The sequence below is a fragment of the Phalacrocorax aristotelis genome, chromosome 13 (assembly GCF_949628215.1).
Source record: "Phalacrocorax aristotelis chromosome 13, bGulAri2.1, whole genome shotgun sequence".
Lineage (NCBI taxonomy): Eukaryota > Metazoa > Chordata > Aves > Suliformes > Phalacrocoracidae > Phalacrocorax > Phalacrocorax aristotelis.
This window is the reverse complement of record NC_134288.1, coordinates 2,556,377-2,575,936: the sequence shown is the minus strand read 5'-3', so window position 1 is coordinate 2,575,936 and position 19,560 is coordinate 2,556,377. Positions and strand designations below refer to the sequence as shown.

At 61.0% G+C, this 19,560-nt stretch overlaps 2 protein-coding genes across 2 annotated transcripts; both read right to left on the bottom strand.

Annotated features, from left to right (window-relative positions):
• Positions 1–329: 329 nt before the first annotated feature.
• Positions 330–13,884, bottom strand: LOC142064294 (uncharacterized). The gene is made up of 6 exons (XM_075109052.1): positions 13,796–13,884; positions 11,830–12,016; positions 10,027–10,188; positions 2,600–2,761; positions 2,319–2,408; positions 330–1,956 (listed from the first exon to the last, which is right to left on the bottom strand). The coding sequence occupies exons 1-6, from the start codon at positions 13,882–13,884 to the stop codon at positions 511–513; spliced, it is 2,136 nt and encodes a 711-aa protein (XP_074965153.1). The 3' UTR covers positions 330–510.
• A 1,298-nt stretch (positions 13,885–15,182) lies between these two features.
• On the bottom strand, positions 15,183–19,010 carry LOC142064271 (uncharacterized). Its single transcript, XM_075108975.1, has 5 exons — positions 18,555–19,010; positions 18,269–18,409; positions 17,454–17,615; positions 17,173–17,262; positions 15,183–16,810 (listed from the first exon to the last, which is right to left on the bottom strand). Exons 2-5 carry the CDS (start codon positions 18,362–18,364, stop codon positions 15,365–15,367), a joined length of 1,794 nt encoding a protein of 597 aa, XP_074965076.1. The 5' UTR covers positions 18,365–18,409; positions 18,555–19,010; the 3' UTR covers positions 15,183–15,364.
• Positions 19,011–19,560: the final 550 nt, after the last annotated feature.

Sequence of the window (19,560 nt, the reverse complement as noted above, 5' to 3'; positions counted from 1 at the left end):
TGTGCAGAGCTTCTGGGGGAGCTTGGCCTGAGGAGAAAGGGCCCTGCAAAAAGGATCTCAAGGCGAAGGCCAACATTGTCCCTCACAGAAGGTGAAAGCCAGGCCTCCTAGAACCGGACCCGTCCCCTCCGCTAGCCTGGCAGCAAAGCTTGCTAAACAAGACAAAAATGCTGGCTACTTCTCGCCTCCGTGGTTAAGATTCCCTCTAAAATCGGGTCTTAGCGTGACGGAGGCCGCAGGAGGGAAAAAGACGAGGGAGATTGCCGCAGGGAAAATGCCCAGACACAGCCTGGGCTGGTTTGAACGTAGGTAGGCACAAGCAAGCACTTGGGAGTGAGCTCTTTATTGCGAGCACAAGGGCGTAAGGTCTGTGTGTGCTGCCTGGTGGAGCTGCCCAGGGGCTCTTCTACACCTCTCCTGCCACACACCTCCTCAGGACAGTGTCCACAAGCCTGCCAGCTAACACCCTCCTTTCTGACACGGGCTGCTGGGGCTCGCCTTGCACAAGCTTTACGCGCACTGCTCTGCGCTGTGCTCCTGCCCGGGCAGGGGGCTTCGCACCCGCCGGACGACGGGCTGTCCGGAGAAGTGTGGGCACACGGAGGGGAGGACGTCCTCAGCGGGATAGCTCTCCTTTCCATCTGATGGTGCAGGCAGCTTTGCGACGCACCTTCCAAAATTCAGTCTGGGACTCAGGGCAGGCCCGGGTTGACAGCTCCGCTCTAAAACAGAGTCGATGATGCGGCTTGCCATGGTCCTTATAGCCAAAGTGTTGGCTAAGGCTGTCGGCTTCGGCGTCAGTTCTCGCTCGAACTTCGGCGCCGTTGCAAGAACCTCAGGGACAACAGTTGTGGCATACCCAGCCCGTTCGGCGTGGTGCTGCTGAACTCCGGAGGAGGCATTTTGGATGCTCTCCCCGGCAGTCGTGCCACTGAGTTGCGAGGCATCAGCAGCGACTCTGTTTGGCAGTGGCTGCAAGGCAAGCGACTTTGGTCCCTTGCTTGCTTCCAGGCTCTGCTGTTGAGATGCTCTGGGGAGTCCCTGTGCTTGTTCCACAGCCTGCCTTGAGAAAGGCGCCTGGGATGGCTGCGCCTGTCTCTTGAAGAGATTTCTCCCAGGAAGCTCCAGGCTGTTGGAATATTTGCAGCTAGGGTCTCGTTCAACCTGAGAAGTTGCAAAGGATTCCAAGGTGCAGCAAACGCCGTCAACAACTTCTCTGATGAGTTTGTCCAGGGAAGCCTCTGCAGACGCTCCATCGGAAGCTGCTGTTTCAGCTTGCCCCGATTTCTCTTCCTCGGCTCGGGTGGCTCCTCCGGCAACAGGTCGCTCCTTCCGCCTGCCTGCCGGCCCTGGCTCACACGCTGTGGCCATGCTGGATGTCAAAGCCTTTGCCAAGCTCTCCAGCACGGTCGCTACGAGCTCTTTGGCCACCCGTCCGATTTCCTGCTGGCAAAGTGAAGGAGAAGTCTCCAAAGGCTCTGCTCCTCCGGCGCTGCCACACAAGCTTCCCCTGATCCCCTGGGCAGCCCTCCTTAAAACGCAGGCAGCCTGAGCCCGAGGAGCCTTCACCCTCTGCAACACTTCCCACACCACAGCCTCAGCCACCTCTTCAAGCTTCTGGGCTTCTGTTGCGGCTTGTTGTTGAGACGCAGCTCTGGACACGCTGTCTGCAGCGCGGTCTGGCTGCTTGCCGGAGTCAGCACCGCTACTGACCCTCCTGGGCAGCTCAGCACCTTCCTGTCCCAGCTCAGGTTGGGAGCAGGTTTGGCCTTCGTCCAAAGCTGCTTTCAGCCTCCTGCAGCGCCCCGATTTCAGGGAGATCTTTCTGCTCGCGGGTGGAGGTGGGCAAGATGGTCTTTGAGGCTGCCGCAGCTGCTCCAGCAGGCACGAAGCGTCGATTGTCCCCAGCGGTTTGTGGGCATCCCTTAACGTGGCCAGGCGTTGCCGAAGCCTTTCCTGCAAGGTGACACCGCGTTGCGGCTTGCCGTTGCCCAGACAAGCGCTCCCGCCCCTGCGTGCTGAGGCTTCACGCGGGCCCAGGCCAGCGCTCTGCTTCAGCCACGCGGCGAGGGCACAAGAGAAGGGTTCCCTCAGGACAACGCGGGCTCGCACATGACCTTCCTGCCCGTGCCCACCCCAGCACCCTGCGCTGGCTCAGCTCTGAGCCGGCTAGTCCTTTCCCCGGCACCACGCCTGGCCCACGAGCACAGCCCTCGTCTCTTCTGCACTGAGCGCCCCCCCCGAGATGCCGCGAGCCAAGCCCCAGCCCTCGGCACCGTGCCGCTGACAGGCGTCCGCCAACACTGCGCTTTGCCTACCTCCTCTCGCCTGAACACGTACTCTGCCTCCAGCTTGAGTCCGGTCAGATACTGCCTGTACTCGTTGAACTCCTTCAGAGTGCAAACCACCTACGGAGAGACGAGGGCAGAAATCGCCCGAACGCTGTCAAGCCAGCTACTGGCAGCAGGCTGCCTTCCCCGAAACAGCCCAAACCCAGCGGGAGGGGGGCTGCTCCTCTGCACGTGCTCCCTCTGCGCTCGGGGAACCCCGCTCGGAGGGAACCGTTTTTATCGGCGCGACGACTATCGGCCAAACCTACCTTGCCATCGCTGGTGACGAAACCCCCTCTCTTCAGCCTCTGCAGGTTGTCTTGGCGTTTGTGGTAGGCCCGGAGATGGGGGTCGTGCAGGCTGTTGTACTCTGTGGGCAGTCGGCGACCGTAGGGATCTCCCAGGTCAAAATAGCATGAGGGCCGCTGAAGCTGTAAGGGAGATGTTCCAGAGGATGAACTCCAGGTCAGGAGAGAGCAGCGGAGACGAACATGCTTCCGAGCTCCTCACACACACAGGCTGGCATTTCCAAAGCTCCGAGGTACAGGCTAGTCCCTGGCTTGCTTCCCACCCAGAGGAGAGCTCTCGCTACATCAGAGACTCTCCAGCGGAGAAGGCGGCCTCTGCCTACACCCCCCCGTCCGGTGGCTATCTCTACCGGTGCTGGAGGCAGACAAGGAGCTGTTTACTGCGGGGGTGAGAGGGGTGCACCCCGTGCTGCACCTGTAAGGAGCTGAGCTGCAATGTTGCCTACAGCCATGCCTTTTCCTCAGGCAATTCACCCTTGTTGCAAAACAGGATTGCGCTGCTCCCCAGAGGTGCCAAGCTGTGCTTGTGCAAAGCTAAAGGTAGCTGGAAGACTCCTCTCCATCCAGCTCTGGCCAGCCTGGAGCACCGCTATGGGGCAAGTCCTCCTTCCTCTTGGCACCATGGAGCCACGCGCTCCCCGCGCCTCCCCAGCCCTGTGCGACTGAAGGGCTGCAGCTCCCGCTGTAGAGCAGGTGGGCACAAGGCCGCCCCTTCTCTGAATGACGGGGACCCCGTAAAAGAAGAGAGCTTTTCTACCCCTTTCTGCTTCGTTTACCTTTTCCCCCAGCTTTGCCCTGCAGAAGACAGGCTTGGAGCCGGGCAACACAGGGATTTTGACCCCGAGGGGGAGGTCCAGCAGCCTCGGATCCATCAGCCCAGTAGCTCCTTCTCCCAGGTGCCGTCTCCTGTGCCCGAGCTAGGAAGACAGAGACACTCAGGTGCCAGCTCAAGAAGCCTCCTGCATGGCACTTGCAAGAAAGGGCATGTGCCAAGGCCCCAGAGCAACCCTGCCACACCCGGGGCTCCCCGGCTGAGCCCTCTCCGTCGGCCCCGCTGCTCACCTCTCTCCTCTCTCCCAGTGCACTCGGCAGTGCGTCTGCCTTTCGGACGCCAGCAGTGAGACGGCGCTCCGCGGCTCCTTCCAAGAGCTCTCGTGGAGCTGCGACCCTGCGCTGACTCCGCTCGCTCCAGAGGCTCCCAGCGAGCGGCTATATAGAGCCACGGGGCATTGTCGCATCACAGTGTTGTCACGTTGCAGCGTTGTCACATCGCTGCGTTGCCGTGCCGCCGCCCGGCTGCCGCCCACCGGACCATGGGACAGGCCTGTGGGCCACCCGCTCTTGCTGAGCGCGCTTTGAGAGGTCATCTCCACAGGGCCCTTCCCACCTCAACTCCTCTGCGATTCTGTGAAGCAAAGCAGGCATCCTCGACAAGCGGGAAGAGATGCAAGGAACGGCCACAGCAGAGAGGCTCCTTCTTAGCTCAGCTTTCCCCCTTTTCCTTTTTAGACCTCTTCCCTGTCACGGGCAAAGCAGCCTCGAGTCAGGCGACTGCACTGAATTGGATTGTTGGCCCACAGCAGTCAACATCCAATTCCCGATTCGCGTCTTGAGAAACAACGCAGAAGGCAAACAGAGGCCGAGGGAAACCCCTCCCCTGCCCTTTCCTCAGGCTCCCCTTCAGCCCAGGCACCTCTCTGCCCCCTTCCCAGTCAGCCTCCCCCGCCCTCGTCTCTGCTGCTCGCTTCGGCTCTCACTTCCTACCGCTTTGGGGCTGGATGCGGTGAGGTCGCCGATGGCCCCTTCCTCCAGCCCGTCTAGGTCCTGCTGAACGGCGGCCCGACCATCGAGCCTAACGACTGCGTGCCCGCGTTTGGGATCGGTGGTGCGTCGCCTGTCCTCCTCAGGTCGTCGTGGCAGCTTTGAAACGGGAGAGGTCCTGCCAGGCTCTCTTGTTAAACAAAGGCAAGAAACAGGGAGAGTAATAAATGGTACGTGCCGATGATTACCGTGGGTCTCGCGGGAAACAGCAAAGTGCACGGCCCAGGAACTATGCTCCTCTGCTTCCAAAGCAGCCTCTTGCACATGCGCCAGCTGCCGCTCTTCTCCTGCTTTGCAAGCGCAGGAGCGGCATCGGCTGTGCCCCGACTCCCCTCTCCCTGCGGCGTTGGCTCCTCAGCCACAACAGCGACGCCCCTTGCGCCGTGTTCACAGACATTTGCACCCTCAGGAAGCGCTGCCGGAGCTGTATGTGGTCCCGGTAGGGGACGTGCGAGGCCCTGTGTGCAGTTCCTCTGCAGCTGGAAAGCACAGGGACGCCCGAGAGCCGCAGCAGACGCCAGACCGTGCATCCGCCGGGCTCTGCCTGTAAGAAGCTAGGCAAGGCAGAGCAGAACGCCCTGTGCAGTGCAAGTCAGGGAGTCACAAAAGTGACAGGAACTAGCTAAACTAAGACCCCCTTGGAAGTTGTGTCACACCTCTGGGGTTCCATCACTTTAAAAACAGAGACCGCTCCTTACCTGTGTGTCGTGGTTTAGCCGGCAGCTCAGCCCCGCACAGCCGCTCGCTCACTCCCCCACGGGCAGATCGGGGAGAGAATCAGAAGGGTAACGCTCGTGGGTTCAGATAAGAACAGTTCGATGATTAAGATTTCGAAAAAAAACCCAAACAACAACAATGCAATGGAAATGAGAACAACGAGAGGCGCAAAACCCGGGCGGGGCGGGGGAGGGGAATGAAGGGCGGAAATACGCCACGCGACGCAGGCGCCCGCCCGCCCCACGGCGCGCCTCTTCCGAGCCGAAAACTGCCCCCCCCTTAATATACTGGCCATGGTGTCACATGCTACGGAATGAACATGCCATTGGGCAGCGGCGGGCAGCCGCCCCCGCCGTGGCCCTGCCCCTCTGCCCCTGCCAGCCTCCCGCCGACGTGGCAGAGCGCGGGAAGCTGGAAAGGTAGCCGGCGCCCCACGGGGAGGAGAATTAACGCCTTGTCAGCCAAAACCAGCACACTGCGGTGTGTTGGGGTATCGGTAAAGCTCACGGAGAGGATCCCATGGCCACACATCAGCTGGGACAGCCTGCGATGTTACGAGCGTGGTGACGTCCCTGCAAAGAGACCCACTGAAGTTCACGGCACTTCTGAGCCCAGGAGCTCAGCGAGGGCAGGAGGAAGGCGGTCTCTGCCGAAAGCCTCGGCAGGGGCCGGGGTGCAGAGGCGACAGAGGCACGCGGCGCTGCGTGTCTCCGTCCTGCCAGCCAGTTTGCTTACAAAGATATTCTCACCCCCGTGTCACGGGGTTTTGCCATTCCAGTCGAGGAGAGGGCACGAACAGAAAGAAGGCAATTCAGAACAGAATCCAGAGTGACCGGGCAGGGCTGGAGTAGCAGAGGGAAGGTGGTTTGGCTGCTGGTGTTTTCTGGTGCTGACATGAGTGAGAAGAGGGCCCGAGGGGCTGGCTGCTCCAGGGGCAGCCAAGGTGCTCGGGAGCATACCTAGCTGCCTGCAGCGAGCATTTCCCTCTCTGCGTCTGCGTGCTGACCGTCTTGCCAGGGAACACGAGGGACCTCTGGTTTGGCCAGCCAGGAGAGAAGGACGCCTTTAGCCTGGGGGAGAGAGGGGCTGGCTGTGGAGGTGTGGGGACGAGTGCTGGTGATCCTGAAGGGCTGGCATTGTCCCGGGAAAGAGGCTGGGGTGGAGAGAGAGACTGAGGGAGCTCACGCCTTACCTCGAGCCACTGCTCACAGCCTCCGATACATAGCAGTTCCTGTGGGAAGGCCTTCCAGAAGTTAGAGCTAAAGAACGCCTGCACAACATGTCCCTTGTTGCCGGTGTCGCAGGGCTGTGAGGGCCCCTCCAGGTGCCCGCTGTAGGCTCCCTGCAGCTGGGGTTACTTTCTCTCTGCAGATGGGCAGAGTGGTAAACCAAAGACTCGAGAGGTTCTCTGGGTAGGCCGGGCTCTGTTTCCTGCTATTGGGGAATTTTTACGGCACCCCTCGAGGCAAACTAAACCCACGTTTGTGCTTGAATACGAAAAACAACCAAGCTAAACCAAAAAACCCGAACAATGCATTGGGCAGAGCGGCTCTACCTGGAGTCGGCAATGATGCATCACAAGCAGGTTCCTTCCCTCCCCTTGCACCAGCGCCCATCCCGTGAGCAGTTTGAGCGGTTTGCCTGGGGCACCTCAGCTGGGCCGTGGGCCCATCTCCCAGAGCAGCTCTGCTGGCCAGTCAGAGGTGGCCCCTGAGAGCTTCCGTTCCAGGATGGCTACAAGGCAGTGCCGAGGCTGTTTCTAATCACCCAGGGAAACTGCGCTCCCTTGCAGGGAGTCCTGCTGTCTCTGGCACCCCTGCTTCCAGCCAGGTCAACCCCTTCTCGCAGTGGGGCCTCCTTGCCCTCCGTGCCGGATCGTTCCTCGGTCACAAATTTCCACCGCCGAGCAGTTAGCGTTTGAATGTCAACTGTCAACCCTCGGCCTTGTCTCCTTGTGGGACCGAAGGCCTCCCTTCCCCAGGGGATGCTCCATGGGAGACCGTCCAAGGCCAAGCCCGTGTGCGGCACAGCAGGGTAGTGAGCTCCCGTTCGAGAGGGGGTTGCTCCCGCCGCTCCCCTCTGGCTGAGCCCTGGCACGGGCTGCTCATGCGAACCTGCTCCCGTGCACCATTCTGGGCCTCCACAACATACCTGCCTCCCCGCTCAGGACAGACCAGACCCAAACAACACGTGGCAGAGCGGGCCCCGGGTGGAGAGGCCACCGCCCATCCCAGGCGCAGTGACAGCACCTATCTGTGCAGAGCTTCTGGGGGAGCTTGGCCTGAGGAGAAAGGGCCCTGCAAAAAGGATCTCAAGGCGAAGGCCAACATTGTCCCTCACAGAAGATGAAAGCCAGGCCTCCTAGAACCGGACCCGTCCCCTCCGCTAGCCTGGCAGCAAAGCTTGCTAAACAAGACAAAAATGCTGGCTACTTCTCGCCTCCGTGGTTAAGATTCCCTCTAAAATCGGGTCTTAGCGTGACGGAGGCCGCAGGAGGGAAAAAGACGAGGGAGATTGCCGCAGGGAAAATGCCCAGACACAGCCTGGGCTGGCTTGAACGTAGGTAGGCACAAGCAAGCACTTGGGAGTGAGCTCTTTATTGCGAGCACAAGGGCGTAAGGTCTGTGTGTGCTGCCTGGTGGAGCTGCCCAGGGGCTCTGCACCTCTCCTGCCACACACCTCCTCAGGACAGTGTCCACAAGCCTGCCAGCTAACACCCTCCTTTCTGACACGGGCTGCTGGGGCTCGCCTTGCACAAGCTTTACGCGCACTGCTCTGCGCTGTGCTCCTGCCCGGGCAGGGGGCTTCGCACCCGCCGGACGACGGGCTGTCCGGAGAAGTGTGGGCACACGGAGGGGAGGACGTCCTCAGCGGGATAGCTCTCCTTTCCATCTGATGGTGCAGGCAGCTTTGCGACGCACCTTCCAAAATTCAGTCTGGGACTCAGGGCAGGCCCGGGTTGACAGCTCCGCTCTAAAACAGAGTCGATGATGCGGCTTGCCATGGTCCTTATAGCCAAAGTGTTGGCTAAGGCTGTCGGCTTCGGCGTCAGTTCTCGCTCGAACTTCGGCGCCGTTGCAAGAACCTCAGGGACAACAGTTGTGGCATACCCAGCCCGTTCGGCGTGGTGCTGCTGAACTCCGGAGGAGGCATTTTGGATGCTCTCCCCGGCAGTCGTGCCACTGAGTTGCGAGGCATCAGCAGCGACTCTGTTTGGCAGTGGCTGCACGGCAAGCGACTTTGGTCCCTTGCTTGCTTCCAGGCTCTGCTGTTGAGATGCTCTGGGGAGTCCCTGTGCTTGTTCCACAGCCTGCCTTGAGAAAGGCGCCTGGGATGGCTGCGCCTGTCTCTTGGAGAGATTTCTCCCAGGAAGCTCCAGGCTGTTGGAATATTTGCAGCTAGGGTCTCGTTCAACCTGAGAAGTTGCAAAGGATTCCAAGGTGCAGCAAACGCCGTCAACAACTTCTCTGATGAGTTTGTCCAGGGAAGCCTCTGCAGACGCTCCATCGGAAGCTGCTGTTTCAGCTTGCCCCGATTTCTCTTCCTCGGCTCGGGTGGCTCCTCCGGCAACAGGTCGCTCCTTCCGCCTGCCTGCCGGCCCTGGCTCACACGCTGTGGCCATGCTGGATGTCAAAGCCTTTGCCAAGCTCTCCAGCACGGTCGCTACGAGCTCTTTGGCCACCCGTCCGATTTCCTGCTGGCAAAGTGAAGGAGAAGTCTCCAAAGGCTCTGCTCCTCCGGCGCTGCCACACAAGCTTCCCCTGATCCCCTGGGCAGCCCTCCTTAAAACGCAGGCAGCCTGAGCCCGAGGAGCCTTCACCCTCTGCAACACTTCCCACACCACAGCCTCAGCCACCTCTTCAAGCTTCTGGGCTTCTGTTGCGGCTTGTTGTTGAGACGCAGCTCTGGACACGCTGTCTGCAGCGCGGTCTGGCTGCTTGCCGGAGTCAGCACCGCTACTGACCCTCCTGGGCAGCTCAGCACCTTCCTGTCCCAGCTCAGGTTGGGAGCAGGTTTGGCCTTCATCCAAAGCTGCTTTCAGCCTCCTGCAGCGCCCCGATTTCAGGGAGATCTTTCTGCTCGCGGGTGGAGGTGGGCAAGGTGGTCTTTGAGGCTGCCGCAGCTGCTCCAGCAGGCACGAAGCGTCGATTGTCCCCAGCGGTTTGTGGGCATCCCTTAACATGGCCAGGCGTTGCCGAAGCCTTTCCTGCAAGGTGACACCGCGTTGTGGCTCGCCGTTGCCCAGACAAGCGCTCCCGCCCCTGCGTGCTGAGGCTTCACGCGGGCCCAGGCCAGCGCTCTGCTTCAGCCACGCGGCGAGGGCACAAGAGAAGGGTTCCCTCAGGACAACACGGGCTCGCACATGACCTTCCTGCCCGTGCCCACCCCAGCACCCTGCGCTGGCTCAGCTCTGAGCCGGCTAGTCCTTTCCCCGGCACCACGCCTGGCCCACGAGCACAGCCCTCGTCTCTTCTGCACTGAGCGCCCCCCCCGAGATGCCGCGAGCCAAGCCCCAGCCCTCGGCACCGTGCCGCTGACAGGCGTCCGCCAACACTGCGCTTTGCCTACCTCCTCTCGCCTGAACACGTACTCTGCCTCCAGCTTGAGTCCGGTCAGATACTGCCTGTACTCGTTGAACTCCTTCAGAGTGCAAACCACCTACGGAGAGACGAGGGCAGAAATCGCCCGAACGCTGTCAAGCCAGCTACTGGCAGCAGGCTGCCTTCCCCGAAACAGCCCAAACCCAGCGGGAGGGGGGCTGCTCCTCTGCACGTGCTCCCTCTGCGCTCGGGGAACCCCGCTCGGAGGGAAGCGTTTTTATCGGCCCGACGACTATCGGCCAAACCTACCTTGCCATCGCTGGTGACGAAACCCCCTCTCTTCAGCCTCTGCAGGTTGTCTTGGCGTTTGTGGTAGGCCCGGAGATGGGGGTCGTGCAGGCTGTTGTACTCTGTGGGCAGTCGGCGACCGTAGGGATCTCCCAGGTCAAAATAGCATGAGGGCCGCTGAAGCTGTAAGGGAGATGTTCCAGAGGATGAACTCCAGGTCAGGAGAGAGCAGCGGAGACGAACATGCTTCCGAGCTCCTCACACACACAGGCTGGCATTTCCAAAGCTCCGAGGTACAGGCTAGTCCCTGGCTTGCTTCCCACCCAGAGGAGAGCTCTCGCTACATCAGAGACTCTCCAGCGGAGAAGGCGGCCTCTGCCTACACCCCCCCGTCCGGTGGCTATCTCTACCGGTGCTGGAGGCAGACAAGGAGCTGTTTACTGCGGGGGTGAGAGGGGTGCACCCCGTGCTGCACCTGTAAGGAGCTGAGCTGCAATGTTGCCTACAGCCATGCCTTTTCCTCAGGCAATTCACCCTTGTTGCAAAACAGGATTGCGCTGCTCCCCAGAGGTGCCAAGCTGTGCTTGTGCAAAGCTAAAGGTAGCTGGAAGACTCCTCTCCATCCAGCTCTGGCCAGCCTGGAGCACCGCTATGGGGCAAGTCCTCCTTCCTCTTGGCACCATGGAGCCACGCGCTCCCCGCGCCTCCCCAGCCCTGTGCGACTGAAGGGCTGCAGCTCCCGCTGTAGAGCAGGTGGGCACAAGGCCGCCCCTTCTCTGAATGACGGGGACCCCGTAAAAGAAGAGAGCTTTTCTACCCCTTTCTGCTTCGTTTACCTTTTCCCCCAGCTTTGCCCTGCAGAAGACAGGCTTGGAGCCGGGCAACACAGGGATTTTGACCCCGAGGGGGAGGTCCAGCAGCCTCGGATCCATCAGCCCAGTAGCTCCTTCTCCCAGGTGCCGTCTCCTGTGCCCGAGCTAGGAAGACAGAGACACTCAGGTGCCAGCTCAAGAAGCCTCCTGCATGGCACTTGCAAGAAAGGGCATGTGCCAAGGCCCCAGAGCAACCCTGCCACACCCGGGGCTCCCCGGCTGAGCCCTCTCCGTCGGCCCCGCTGCTCACCTCTCTCCTCTCTCCCAGTGCACTCGGCAGTGCGTCTGCCTTTCGGACGCCAGCAGTGAGACGGCGCTCCGCGGCTCCTTCCAAGAGCTCTCGTGGAGCTGCGACCCTGCGCTGACTCCGCTCGCTCCAGAGGCTCCCAGCGAGCGGCTATATAGAGCCACGGGGCATTGTCGCATCACAGTGTTGTCACGTTGCAGCGTTGTCACATCGCTGCGTTGCCGTGCCGCCGCCCGGCTGCCGCCCACCGGACCATGGGACAGGCCTGTGGGCCACCCGCTCTTGCTGAGCGCGCTTTGAGAGGTCATCTCCACAGGGCCCTTCCCACCTCAACTCCTCTGCGATTCTGTGAAGCAAAGCAGGCATCCTCGACAAGCGGGAAGAGATGCAAGGAACGGCCACAGCAGAGAGGCTCCTTCTTAGCTCAGCTTTCCCCCTTTTCCTTTTTAGACCTCTTCCCTGTCACGGGCAAAGCAGCCTCGAGTCAGGCGACTGCACTGAATTGGATTGTTGGCCCACAGCAGTCAACATCCAATTCCCGATTCGCGTCTTGAGAAACAACGCAGAAGGCAAACAGAGGCCGAGGGAAACCCCTCCCCTGCCCTTTCCTCAGGCTCCCCTTCAGCCCAGGCACCTCTCTGCCCCCTTCCCAGTCAGCCTCCCCCGCCCTCGTCTCTGCTGCTCGCTTCGGCTCTCACTTCCTACCGCTTTGGGGCTGGATGCGGTGAGGTCGCCGATGGCCCCTTCCTCCAGCCCGTCTAGGTCCTGCTGAACGGCGGCCCGACCATCGAGCCTAACGACTGCGTGCCCGCGTTTGGGATCGGTGGTGCGTCGCCTGTCCTCCTCAGGTCGTCGTGGCAGCTTTGAAACGGGAGAGGTCCTGCCAGGCTCTCTTGTTAAACAAAGGCAAGAAACAGGGAGAGTAATAAATGGTACGTGCCGATGATTACCGTGGGTCTCGCGGGAAACAGCAAAGTGCACGGCCCAGGAACTATGCTCCTCTGCTTCCAAAGCAGCCTCTTGCACATGCGCCAGCTGCCGCTCTTCTCCTGCTTTGCAAGCGCAGGAGCGGCATCGGCTGTGCCCCGACTCCCCTCTCCCTGCGGCGTTGGCTCCTCAGCCACAACAGCGACGCCCCTTGCGCCGTGTTCACAGACATTTGCACCCTCAGGAAGCGCTGCCGGAGCTGTATGTGGTCCCGGTAGGGGACGTGCGAGGCCCTGTGTGCAGTTCCTCTGCAGCTGGAAAGCACAGGGACGCCCGAGAGCCGCAGCAGACGCCAGACCGTGCATCCGCCGGGCTCTGCCTGTAAGAAGCTAGGCAAGGCAGAGCAGAACGCCCTGTGCAGTGCAAGTCAGGGAGTCACAAAAGTGACAGGAACTAGCTAAACTAAGACCCCCTTGGAAGTTGTGTCACACCTCTGGGGTTCCATCACTTTAAAAACAGAGACCGCTCCTTACCTGTGTGTCGTGGTTTAGCCGGCAGCTCAGCCCCGCACAGCCGCTCGCTCACTCCCCCACGGGCAGATCGGGGAGAGAATCAGAAGGGTAACGCTCGTGGGTTCAGATAAGAACAGTTCGATGATTAAGATTTCGAAAAAAAACCCAAACAACAACAATGCAATGGAAATGAGAACAACGAGAGGCGCAAAACCCGGGCGGGGCGGGGGAGGGGAATGAAGGGCGGAAATACGCCACGCGACGCAGGCGCCCGCCCGCCCCACGGCGCGCCTCTTCCGAGCCGAAAACTGCCCCCCCCTTAATATACTGGCCATGGTGTCACATGCTACGGAATGAACATGCCATTGGGCAGCGGCGGGCAGCCGCCCCCGCCGTGGCCCTGCCCCTCTGCCCCTGCCAGCCTCCCGCCGACGTGGCAGAGCGCGGGAAGCTGGAAAGGTAGCCGGCGCCCCACGGGGAGGAGAATTAACGCCTTGTCAGCCAAAACCAGCACACTGCGGTGTGTTGGGGTATCGGTAAAGGTCACGGAGAGGATCCCATGGCCACACATCAGCTGGGACAGCCTGCGATGTTACGAGCGTGGTGACGTCCCTGCAAAGAGACCCACTGAAGTTCACGGCACTTCTGAGCCCAGGAGCTCAGCGAGGGCAGGAGGAAGGCGGTCTCTGCCGAAAGCCTCGGCAGGGGCCGGGGTGCAGAGGCGACAGAGGCACGCGGCGCTGCGTGTCTCCGTCCTGCCAGCCAGTTTGCTTACAAAGATATTCTCACCCCCGTGTCACGGGGTTTTGCCATTCCAGTCGAGGAGAGGGCACGAACAGAAAGAAGGCAATTCAGAACAGAATCCAGAGTGACCGGGCAGGGCTGGAGTAGCAGAGGGAAGGTGGTTTGGCTGCTGGTGTTTTCTGGTGCTGACATGAGTGAGAAGAGGGCCCGAGGGGCTGGCTGCTCCAGGGGCAGCCAAGGTGCTCGGGAGCATACCTAGCTGCCTGCAGCGAGCATTTCCCTCTCTGCGTCTGCGTGCTGACCGTCTTGCCAGGGAACACGAGGGACCTCTGGTTTGGCCAGCCAGGAGAGAAGGACGCCTTTAGCCTGGGGGAGAGAGGGGCTGGCTGTGGAGGTGTGGGGACGAGTGCTGGTGATCCTGAAGGGCTGGCATTGTCCCGGGAAAGAGGCTGGGGTGGAGAGAGAGACTGAGGGAGCTCACGCCTTACCTCGAGCCACTGCTCACAGCCTCCGATACATAGCAGTTCCTGTGGGAAGGCCTTCCAGAAGTTAGAGCTAAAGAACGCCTGCACAACATGTCCCTTGTTGCCGGTGTCGCAGGGCTGTGAGGGCCCCTCCAGGTGCCCGCTGTAGGCTCCCTGCAGCTGGGGTTACTTTCTCTCTGCAGATGGGCAGAGTGGTAAACCAAAGACTCGAGAGGTTCTCTGGGTAGGCCGGGCTCTGTTTCCTGCTATTGGGGAATTTTTACGGCACCCCTCGAGGCAAACTAAACCCACGTTTGTGCTTGAATACGAAAAACAACCAAGCTAAACCAAAAAACCCGAACAATGCATTGGGCAGAGCGGCTCTACCTGGAGTCGGCAATGATGCATCACAAGCAGGTTCCTTCCCTCCCCTTGCACCAGCGCCCATCCCGTGAGCAGTTTGAGCGGTTTGCCTGGGGCACCTCAGCTGGGCCGTGGGCCCATCTCCCAGAGCAGCTCTGCTGGCCAGTCAGAGGTGGCCCCTGAGAGCTTCCGTTCCAGGATGGCTACAAGGCAGTGCCGAGGCTGTTTCTAATCACCCAGGGAAACTGCGCTCCCTTGCAGGGAGTCCTGCTGTCTCTGGCACCCCTGCTTCCAGCCAGGTCAACCCCTTCTCGCAGTGGGGCCTCCTTGCCCTCCGTGCCGGATCGTTCCTCGGTCACAAATTTCCACCGCCGAGCAGTTAGCGTTTGAATGTCAACTGTCAACCCTCGGCCTTGTCTCCTTGTGGGACCGAAGGCCTCCCTTCCCCAGGGGATGCTCCATGGGAGACCGTCCAAGGCCAAGCCCGTGTGCGGCACAGCAGGGTAGTGAGCTCCCGTTCGAGAGGGGGTTGCTCCCGCCGCTCCCCTCTGGCTGAGCCCTGGCACGGGCTGCTCATGCGAACCTGCTCCCGTGCACCATTCTGGGCCTCCACAACATACCTGCCTCCCCGCTCAGGACAGACCAGACCCAAACAACACGTGGCAGAGCGGGCCCCGGGTGGAGAGGCCACCGCCCATCCCAGGCGCAGTGACAGCACCTATCTGTGCAGAGCTTCTGGGGGAGCTTGGCCTGAGGAGAAAGGGCCCTGCAAAAAGGATCTCAAGGCGAAGGCCAACATTGTCCCTCACAGAAGATGAAAGCCAGGCCTCCTAGAACCGGACCCGTCCCCTCCGCTAGCCTGGCAGCAAAGCTTGCTAAACAAGACAAAAATGCTGGCTACTTCTCGCCTCCGTGGTTAAGATTCCCTCTAAAATCGGGTCTTAGCGTGACGGAGGCCGCAGGAGGGAAAAAGACGAGGGAGATTGCCGCAGGGAAAATGCCCAGACACAGCCTGGGCTGGCTTGAACGTAGGTAGGCACAAGCAAGCACTTGGGAGTGAGCTCTTTATTGCGAGCACAAGGGCGTAAGGTCTGTGTGTGCTGCCTGGTGGAGCTGCCCAGGGGCTCTGCACCTCTCCTGCCACACACCTCCTCAGGACAGTGTCCACAAGCCTGCCAGCTAACACCCTCCTTTCTGACACGGGCTGCTGGGGCTCGCCTTGCACAAGCTTTACGCGCACTGCTCTGCGCTGTGCTCCTGCCCGGGCAGGGGGCTTCGCACCCGCCGGACGACGGGCTGTCCGGAGAAGTGTGGGCACACGGAGGGGAGGACGTCCTCAGCGGGATAGCTCTCCTTTCCATCTGATGGTGCAGGCAGCTTTGCGACGCACCTTCCAAAATTCAGTCTGGGACTCAGGGCAGGCCCGGGTTGACAGCTCCGCTCTAAAACAGAGTCGATGATGCGGCTTGCCATGGTCCTTATAGCCAAAGTGTTGGCTAAGGCTGTCGGCTTCGGCGTCAGTTCTCGCTCGAACTTCGGCGCCGTTGCAAGAACCTCAGGGACAACAGTTGTGGCATACCCAGCCCGTTCGGCGTGGTGCTGCTGAACTCCGGAGGAGGCATTTTGGATGCTCTCCCCGGCAGTCGTGCCACTGAGTTGCGAGGCATCAGCAGCGACTCTGTTTGGCAGTGGCTGCAAGGCAAGCGACTTTGGTCCCTTGCTTGCTTCCAGGCTCTGCTGTTGAGATGCTCTGGGGAGTCCCTGTGCTTGTTCCACAGCCTGCCTTGAGAAAGGCGCCTGGGATGGCTGCGCCTGTCTCTTGGAGAGATTTCTCCCAGGAAGCTCCAGGCTGTTGGAATATTTGCAGCTAGGGTCTCGTTCAACCTGAGAAGTTGCAAAGGATTCCAAGGTGCAGCAAACGCCGTCAACAACTTCTCTGATGAGTTTGTCCAGGGAAGCCTCTGCAGACGCTCCATCGGAAGCTGCTGTTTCAGCTTGCCCCGATTTCTCTTCCTCGGCTCGGGTGGCTCCTCCGGCAACAGGTCGCTCCTTCCGCCTGCCTGCCGGCCCTGGCTCACACGCTGTGGCCATGCTGGATGTCAAAGCCTTTGCCAAGCTCTCCAGCACGGTCGCTACGAGCTCTTTGGCCACCCGTCCGATTTCCTGCTGGCAAAGTGAAGGAGAAGTCTCCAAAGGCTCTGCTCCTCCGGCGCTGCCACACAAGCTTCCCCTGATCCCCTGGGCAGCCCTCCTTAAAACGCAGGCAGCCTGAGCCCGAGGAGCCTTCACCCTCTGCAACACTTCCCACACCACAGCCTCAGCCACCTCTTCAAGCTTCTGGGCTTCTGTTGCGGCTTGTTGTTGAGACGCAGCTCTGGACACGCTGTCTGCAGCGCGGTCTGGCTGCTTGCCGGAGTCAGCACCGCTACTGACCCTCCTGGGCAGCTCAGCACCTTCCTGTCCCAGCTCAGGTTGGGAGCAGGTTTGGCCTTCATCCAAAGCTGCTTTCAGCCTCCTGCAGCGCCCCGATTTCAGGGAGATCTTTCTGCTCGCGGGTGGAGGTGGGCAAGGTGGTCTTTGAGGCTGCCGCAGCTGCTCCAGCAGGCACGAAGCGTCGATTGTCCCCAGCGGTTTGTGGGCATCCCTTAACATGGCCAGGCGTTGCCGAAGCCTTTCCTGCAAGGTGACACCGCGTTGTGGCTCGCCGTTGCCCAGACAAGCGCTCCCGCCCCTGCGTGCTGAGGCTTCACGCGGGCCCAGGCCAGCGCTCTGCTTCAGCCACGCGGCGAGGGCACAAGAGAAGGGTTCCCTCAGGACAACACGGGCTCGCACATGACCTTCCTGCCCGTGCCCACCCCAGCACCCTGCGCTGGCTCAGCTCCGAGCCAGCTAGTCCTTTCCCCGGCACCACGCCTGGCCCACGAGCACAGCCCTCGTCTCTTCTGCACTGAGCGCCCCCCCCGAGATGCCGCGAGCCAAGCCCCAGCCCTCGGCACCGTGCCGCTGACAGGCGTCCGCCAACACTGCGCTTTGCCTACCTCCTCTCGCCTGAACACGTACTCTGCCTCCAGCTTGAGTCCGGTCAGATACTGCCTGTACTCGTTGAACTCCTTCAGAGTGCAAACCACCTACGGAGAGACGAGGGCAGAAATCGCCCGAACGCTGTCAAGCCAGCTACTGGCAGCAGGCTGCCTTCCCCGAAACAGCCCAAACCCAGCGGGAGGGGGGCTGCTCCTCTGCACGTGCTCCCTCTGCGCTCGGGGAACCCCGCTCGGAGGGAAGCGTTTTTATCGGCCCGACGACTATCGGCCAAACCTACCTTGCCATCGCTGGTGACGAAACCCCCTCTCTTCAGCCTCTGCAGGTTGTCTTGGCGTTTGTGGTAGGCCCGGAGATGGGGGTCGTGCAGGCTGTTGTACTCTGTGGGCAGTCGGCGACCGTAGGGATCTCCCAGGTCAAAATAGCATGAGGGCCGCTGAAGCTGTAAGGGAGATGTTCCAGAGGATGAACTCCAGGTCAGGAGAGAGCAGCGGAGACGAACATGCTTCCGAGCTCCTCACACACACAGGCTGGCATTTCCAAAGCTCCGAGGTACAGGCTAGTCCCTGGCTTGCTTCCCACCCAGAGGAGAGCTCTCGCTACATCAGAGACTCTCCAGCGGAGAAGGCGGCCTCTGCCTACACCCCCCCGTCCGGTGGCTATCTCTACCGGTGCTGGAGGCAGACAAGGAGCTGTTTACTGCGGGGGTGAGAGGGGTGCACCCCGTGCTGCACCTGTAAGGAGCTGAGCTGCAATGTTGCCTACAGCCATGCCTTTTCCTCAGGCAATTCACCCTTGTTGCAAAACAGGATTGCGCTGCTCCCCAGAGGTGCCAAGCTGTGCTTGTGCAAAGCTAAAGGTAGCTGGAAGACTCCTCTCCATCCAGCTCTGGCCAGCCTGGAGCACCGCTATGGGGCAAGTCCTCCTTCCTCTTGGCACCATGGAGCCACGCGCTCCCCGCGCCTCCCCAGCCCCGTGCGACTGAAGGGCTGCAGCTCCCGCTGTAGAGCAGGTGGGCACAAGGCCGCCCCTTCTCTGAATGACGGGGACCCCGTAAAAGAAGAGAGCTTTTCTACCCCTTTCTGCTTCGTTTACCTTTTCCCCCAGCTTTGCCCTGCAGAAGACAGGCTTGGAGCCGGGCAACACAGGGATTTTGACCCCGAGGGGGAGGTCCAGCAGCCTCGGATCCATCAGCCCAGTAGCTCCTTCTCCCAGGTGCCGTCTCCTGTGCCCGAGCTAGGAAGACAGAGACACTCAGGTGCCAGCTCAAGAAGCCTCCTGCATGGCACTTGCAAGAAAGGGCATGTGCCAAGGCCCCAGAGCAACCCTGCCACACCCGGGGCTCCCCGGCTGAGCCCTCTCCGTCGGCCCCGCTGCTCACCTCTCTCCTCTCTCCCAGTGCACTCGGCAGCGCGTCTGCCTTTCGGACGCCAGCAGTGAGACGGCGCTCCGCGGCTCCTTCCAAGAGCTCTCGTGGAGCTGCGACCCTGCGCTGACTCCGCTCGCTCCAGAGGCTCCCAGCGAGCGGCTATATAGAGCCACGGGGCATTGTCGCATCACACCGTTGTCACGTTGCAGCGTTGTCACATCGCTGCGTTGCCGTGCCGCCGCCCGGCTGCCGCCCACCGGACCATGGGACAGGCCTGTGGGCCACCCGCTCTTGCTGAGCGCGCTTTGAGAGGTCATCTCCACAGGGCCCTTCCCACCTCAACTCCTCTGCGATTCTGTGAAGCAAAGCAGGCATCCTCGACAAGCGGGAAGAGATGCAAGGAACGGCCACAGCAGAGAGGCTCCTTCTTAGCTCAGCTTTCCCCCTTTTCCTTTTTAGACCTCTTCCCTGTCACGGGCAAAGCAGCCTCGAGTCAGGCGACTGCACTGAATTGGATTGTTGGCCCACAGCAGTCAACATCCAATTCCCGATTCGCGTCTTGAGAAACAACGCAGAAGGCAAACAGAGGCCGAGGGAAACCCCTCCCCTGCCCTTTCCTCAGGCTCCCCTTCAGCCCAGGCACCTCTCTGCCCCCTTCCCAGTCAGCCTCCCCCGCCCTCGTCTCTGCTGCTCGCTTCGGCTCTCACTTCCTACCGCTTTGGGGCTGGATGCGGTGAGGTCGCCGATGGCCCCTTCCTCCAGCCCGTCTAGGTCCTGCTGAACGGCGGCCCGACCATCGAGCCTAACGACTGCGTGCCCGCGTTTGGGATCGGTGGTGCGTCGCCTGTCCTCCTCAGGTCGTCGTGGCAGCTTTGAAACGGGAGAGGTCCTGCCAGGCTCTCTTGTTAAACAAAGGCAAGAAACAGGGAGAGTAATAAATGGTACGTGCCGATGATTACCGTGGGTCTCGCGGGAAACAGCAAAGTGCACGGCCCAGGAACCATGCTCCTCTGCTTCC

What these genes read in the sequence shown, in the direction of transcription:
- LOC142064294 (XM_075109052.1), bottom strand. Translation starts at nt 13,884, where the DNA reads ATGTTGTGCAGGCGTTCTTTAGCTCTAACTTCTGGAAGGCCTTCCCAC. An exon ending in GCTGTGAGCAGTGGCTCGAG is followed by an intron (nt 12,017 to 13,795) that starts GTAAGGCGTGAG and finishes TTGTTTAACAAG; the next exon opens with AGAGCCTGGCAGGACCTCTC. An exon ending in ACGTGTTCAGGCGAGAGGAG is followed by an intron (nt 1,957 to 2,318) that starts GTAGGCAAAGCG and finishes GTCACCTTGCAG; the next exon opens with GAAAGGCTTCGGCAACGCCT.
- LOC142064271 (XM_075108975.1), bottom strand. Translation starts at nt 18,364, where the DNA reads ATGGATCCGAGGCTGCTGGACCTCCCCCTCGGGGTCAAAATCCCTGTG. An exon ending in TCGTCACCAGCGATGGCAAG is followed by an intron (nt 17,263 to 17,453) that starts GTAGGTTTGGCC and finishes GTCTCTCCGTAG; the next exon opens with GTGGTTTGCACTCTGAAGGA. An exon ending in ACGTGTTCAGGCGAGAGGAG is followed by an intron (nt 16,811 to 17,172) that starts GTAGGCAAAGCG and finishes GTCACCTTGCAG; the next exon opens with GAAAGGCTTCGGCAACGCCT.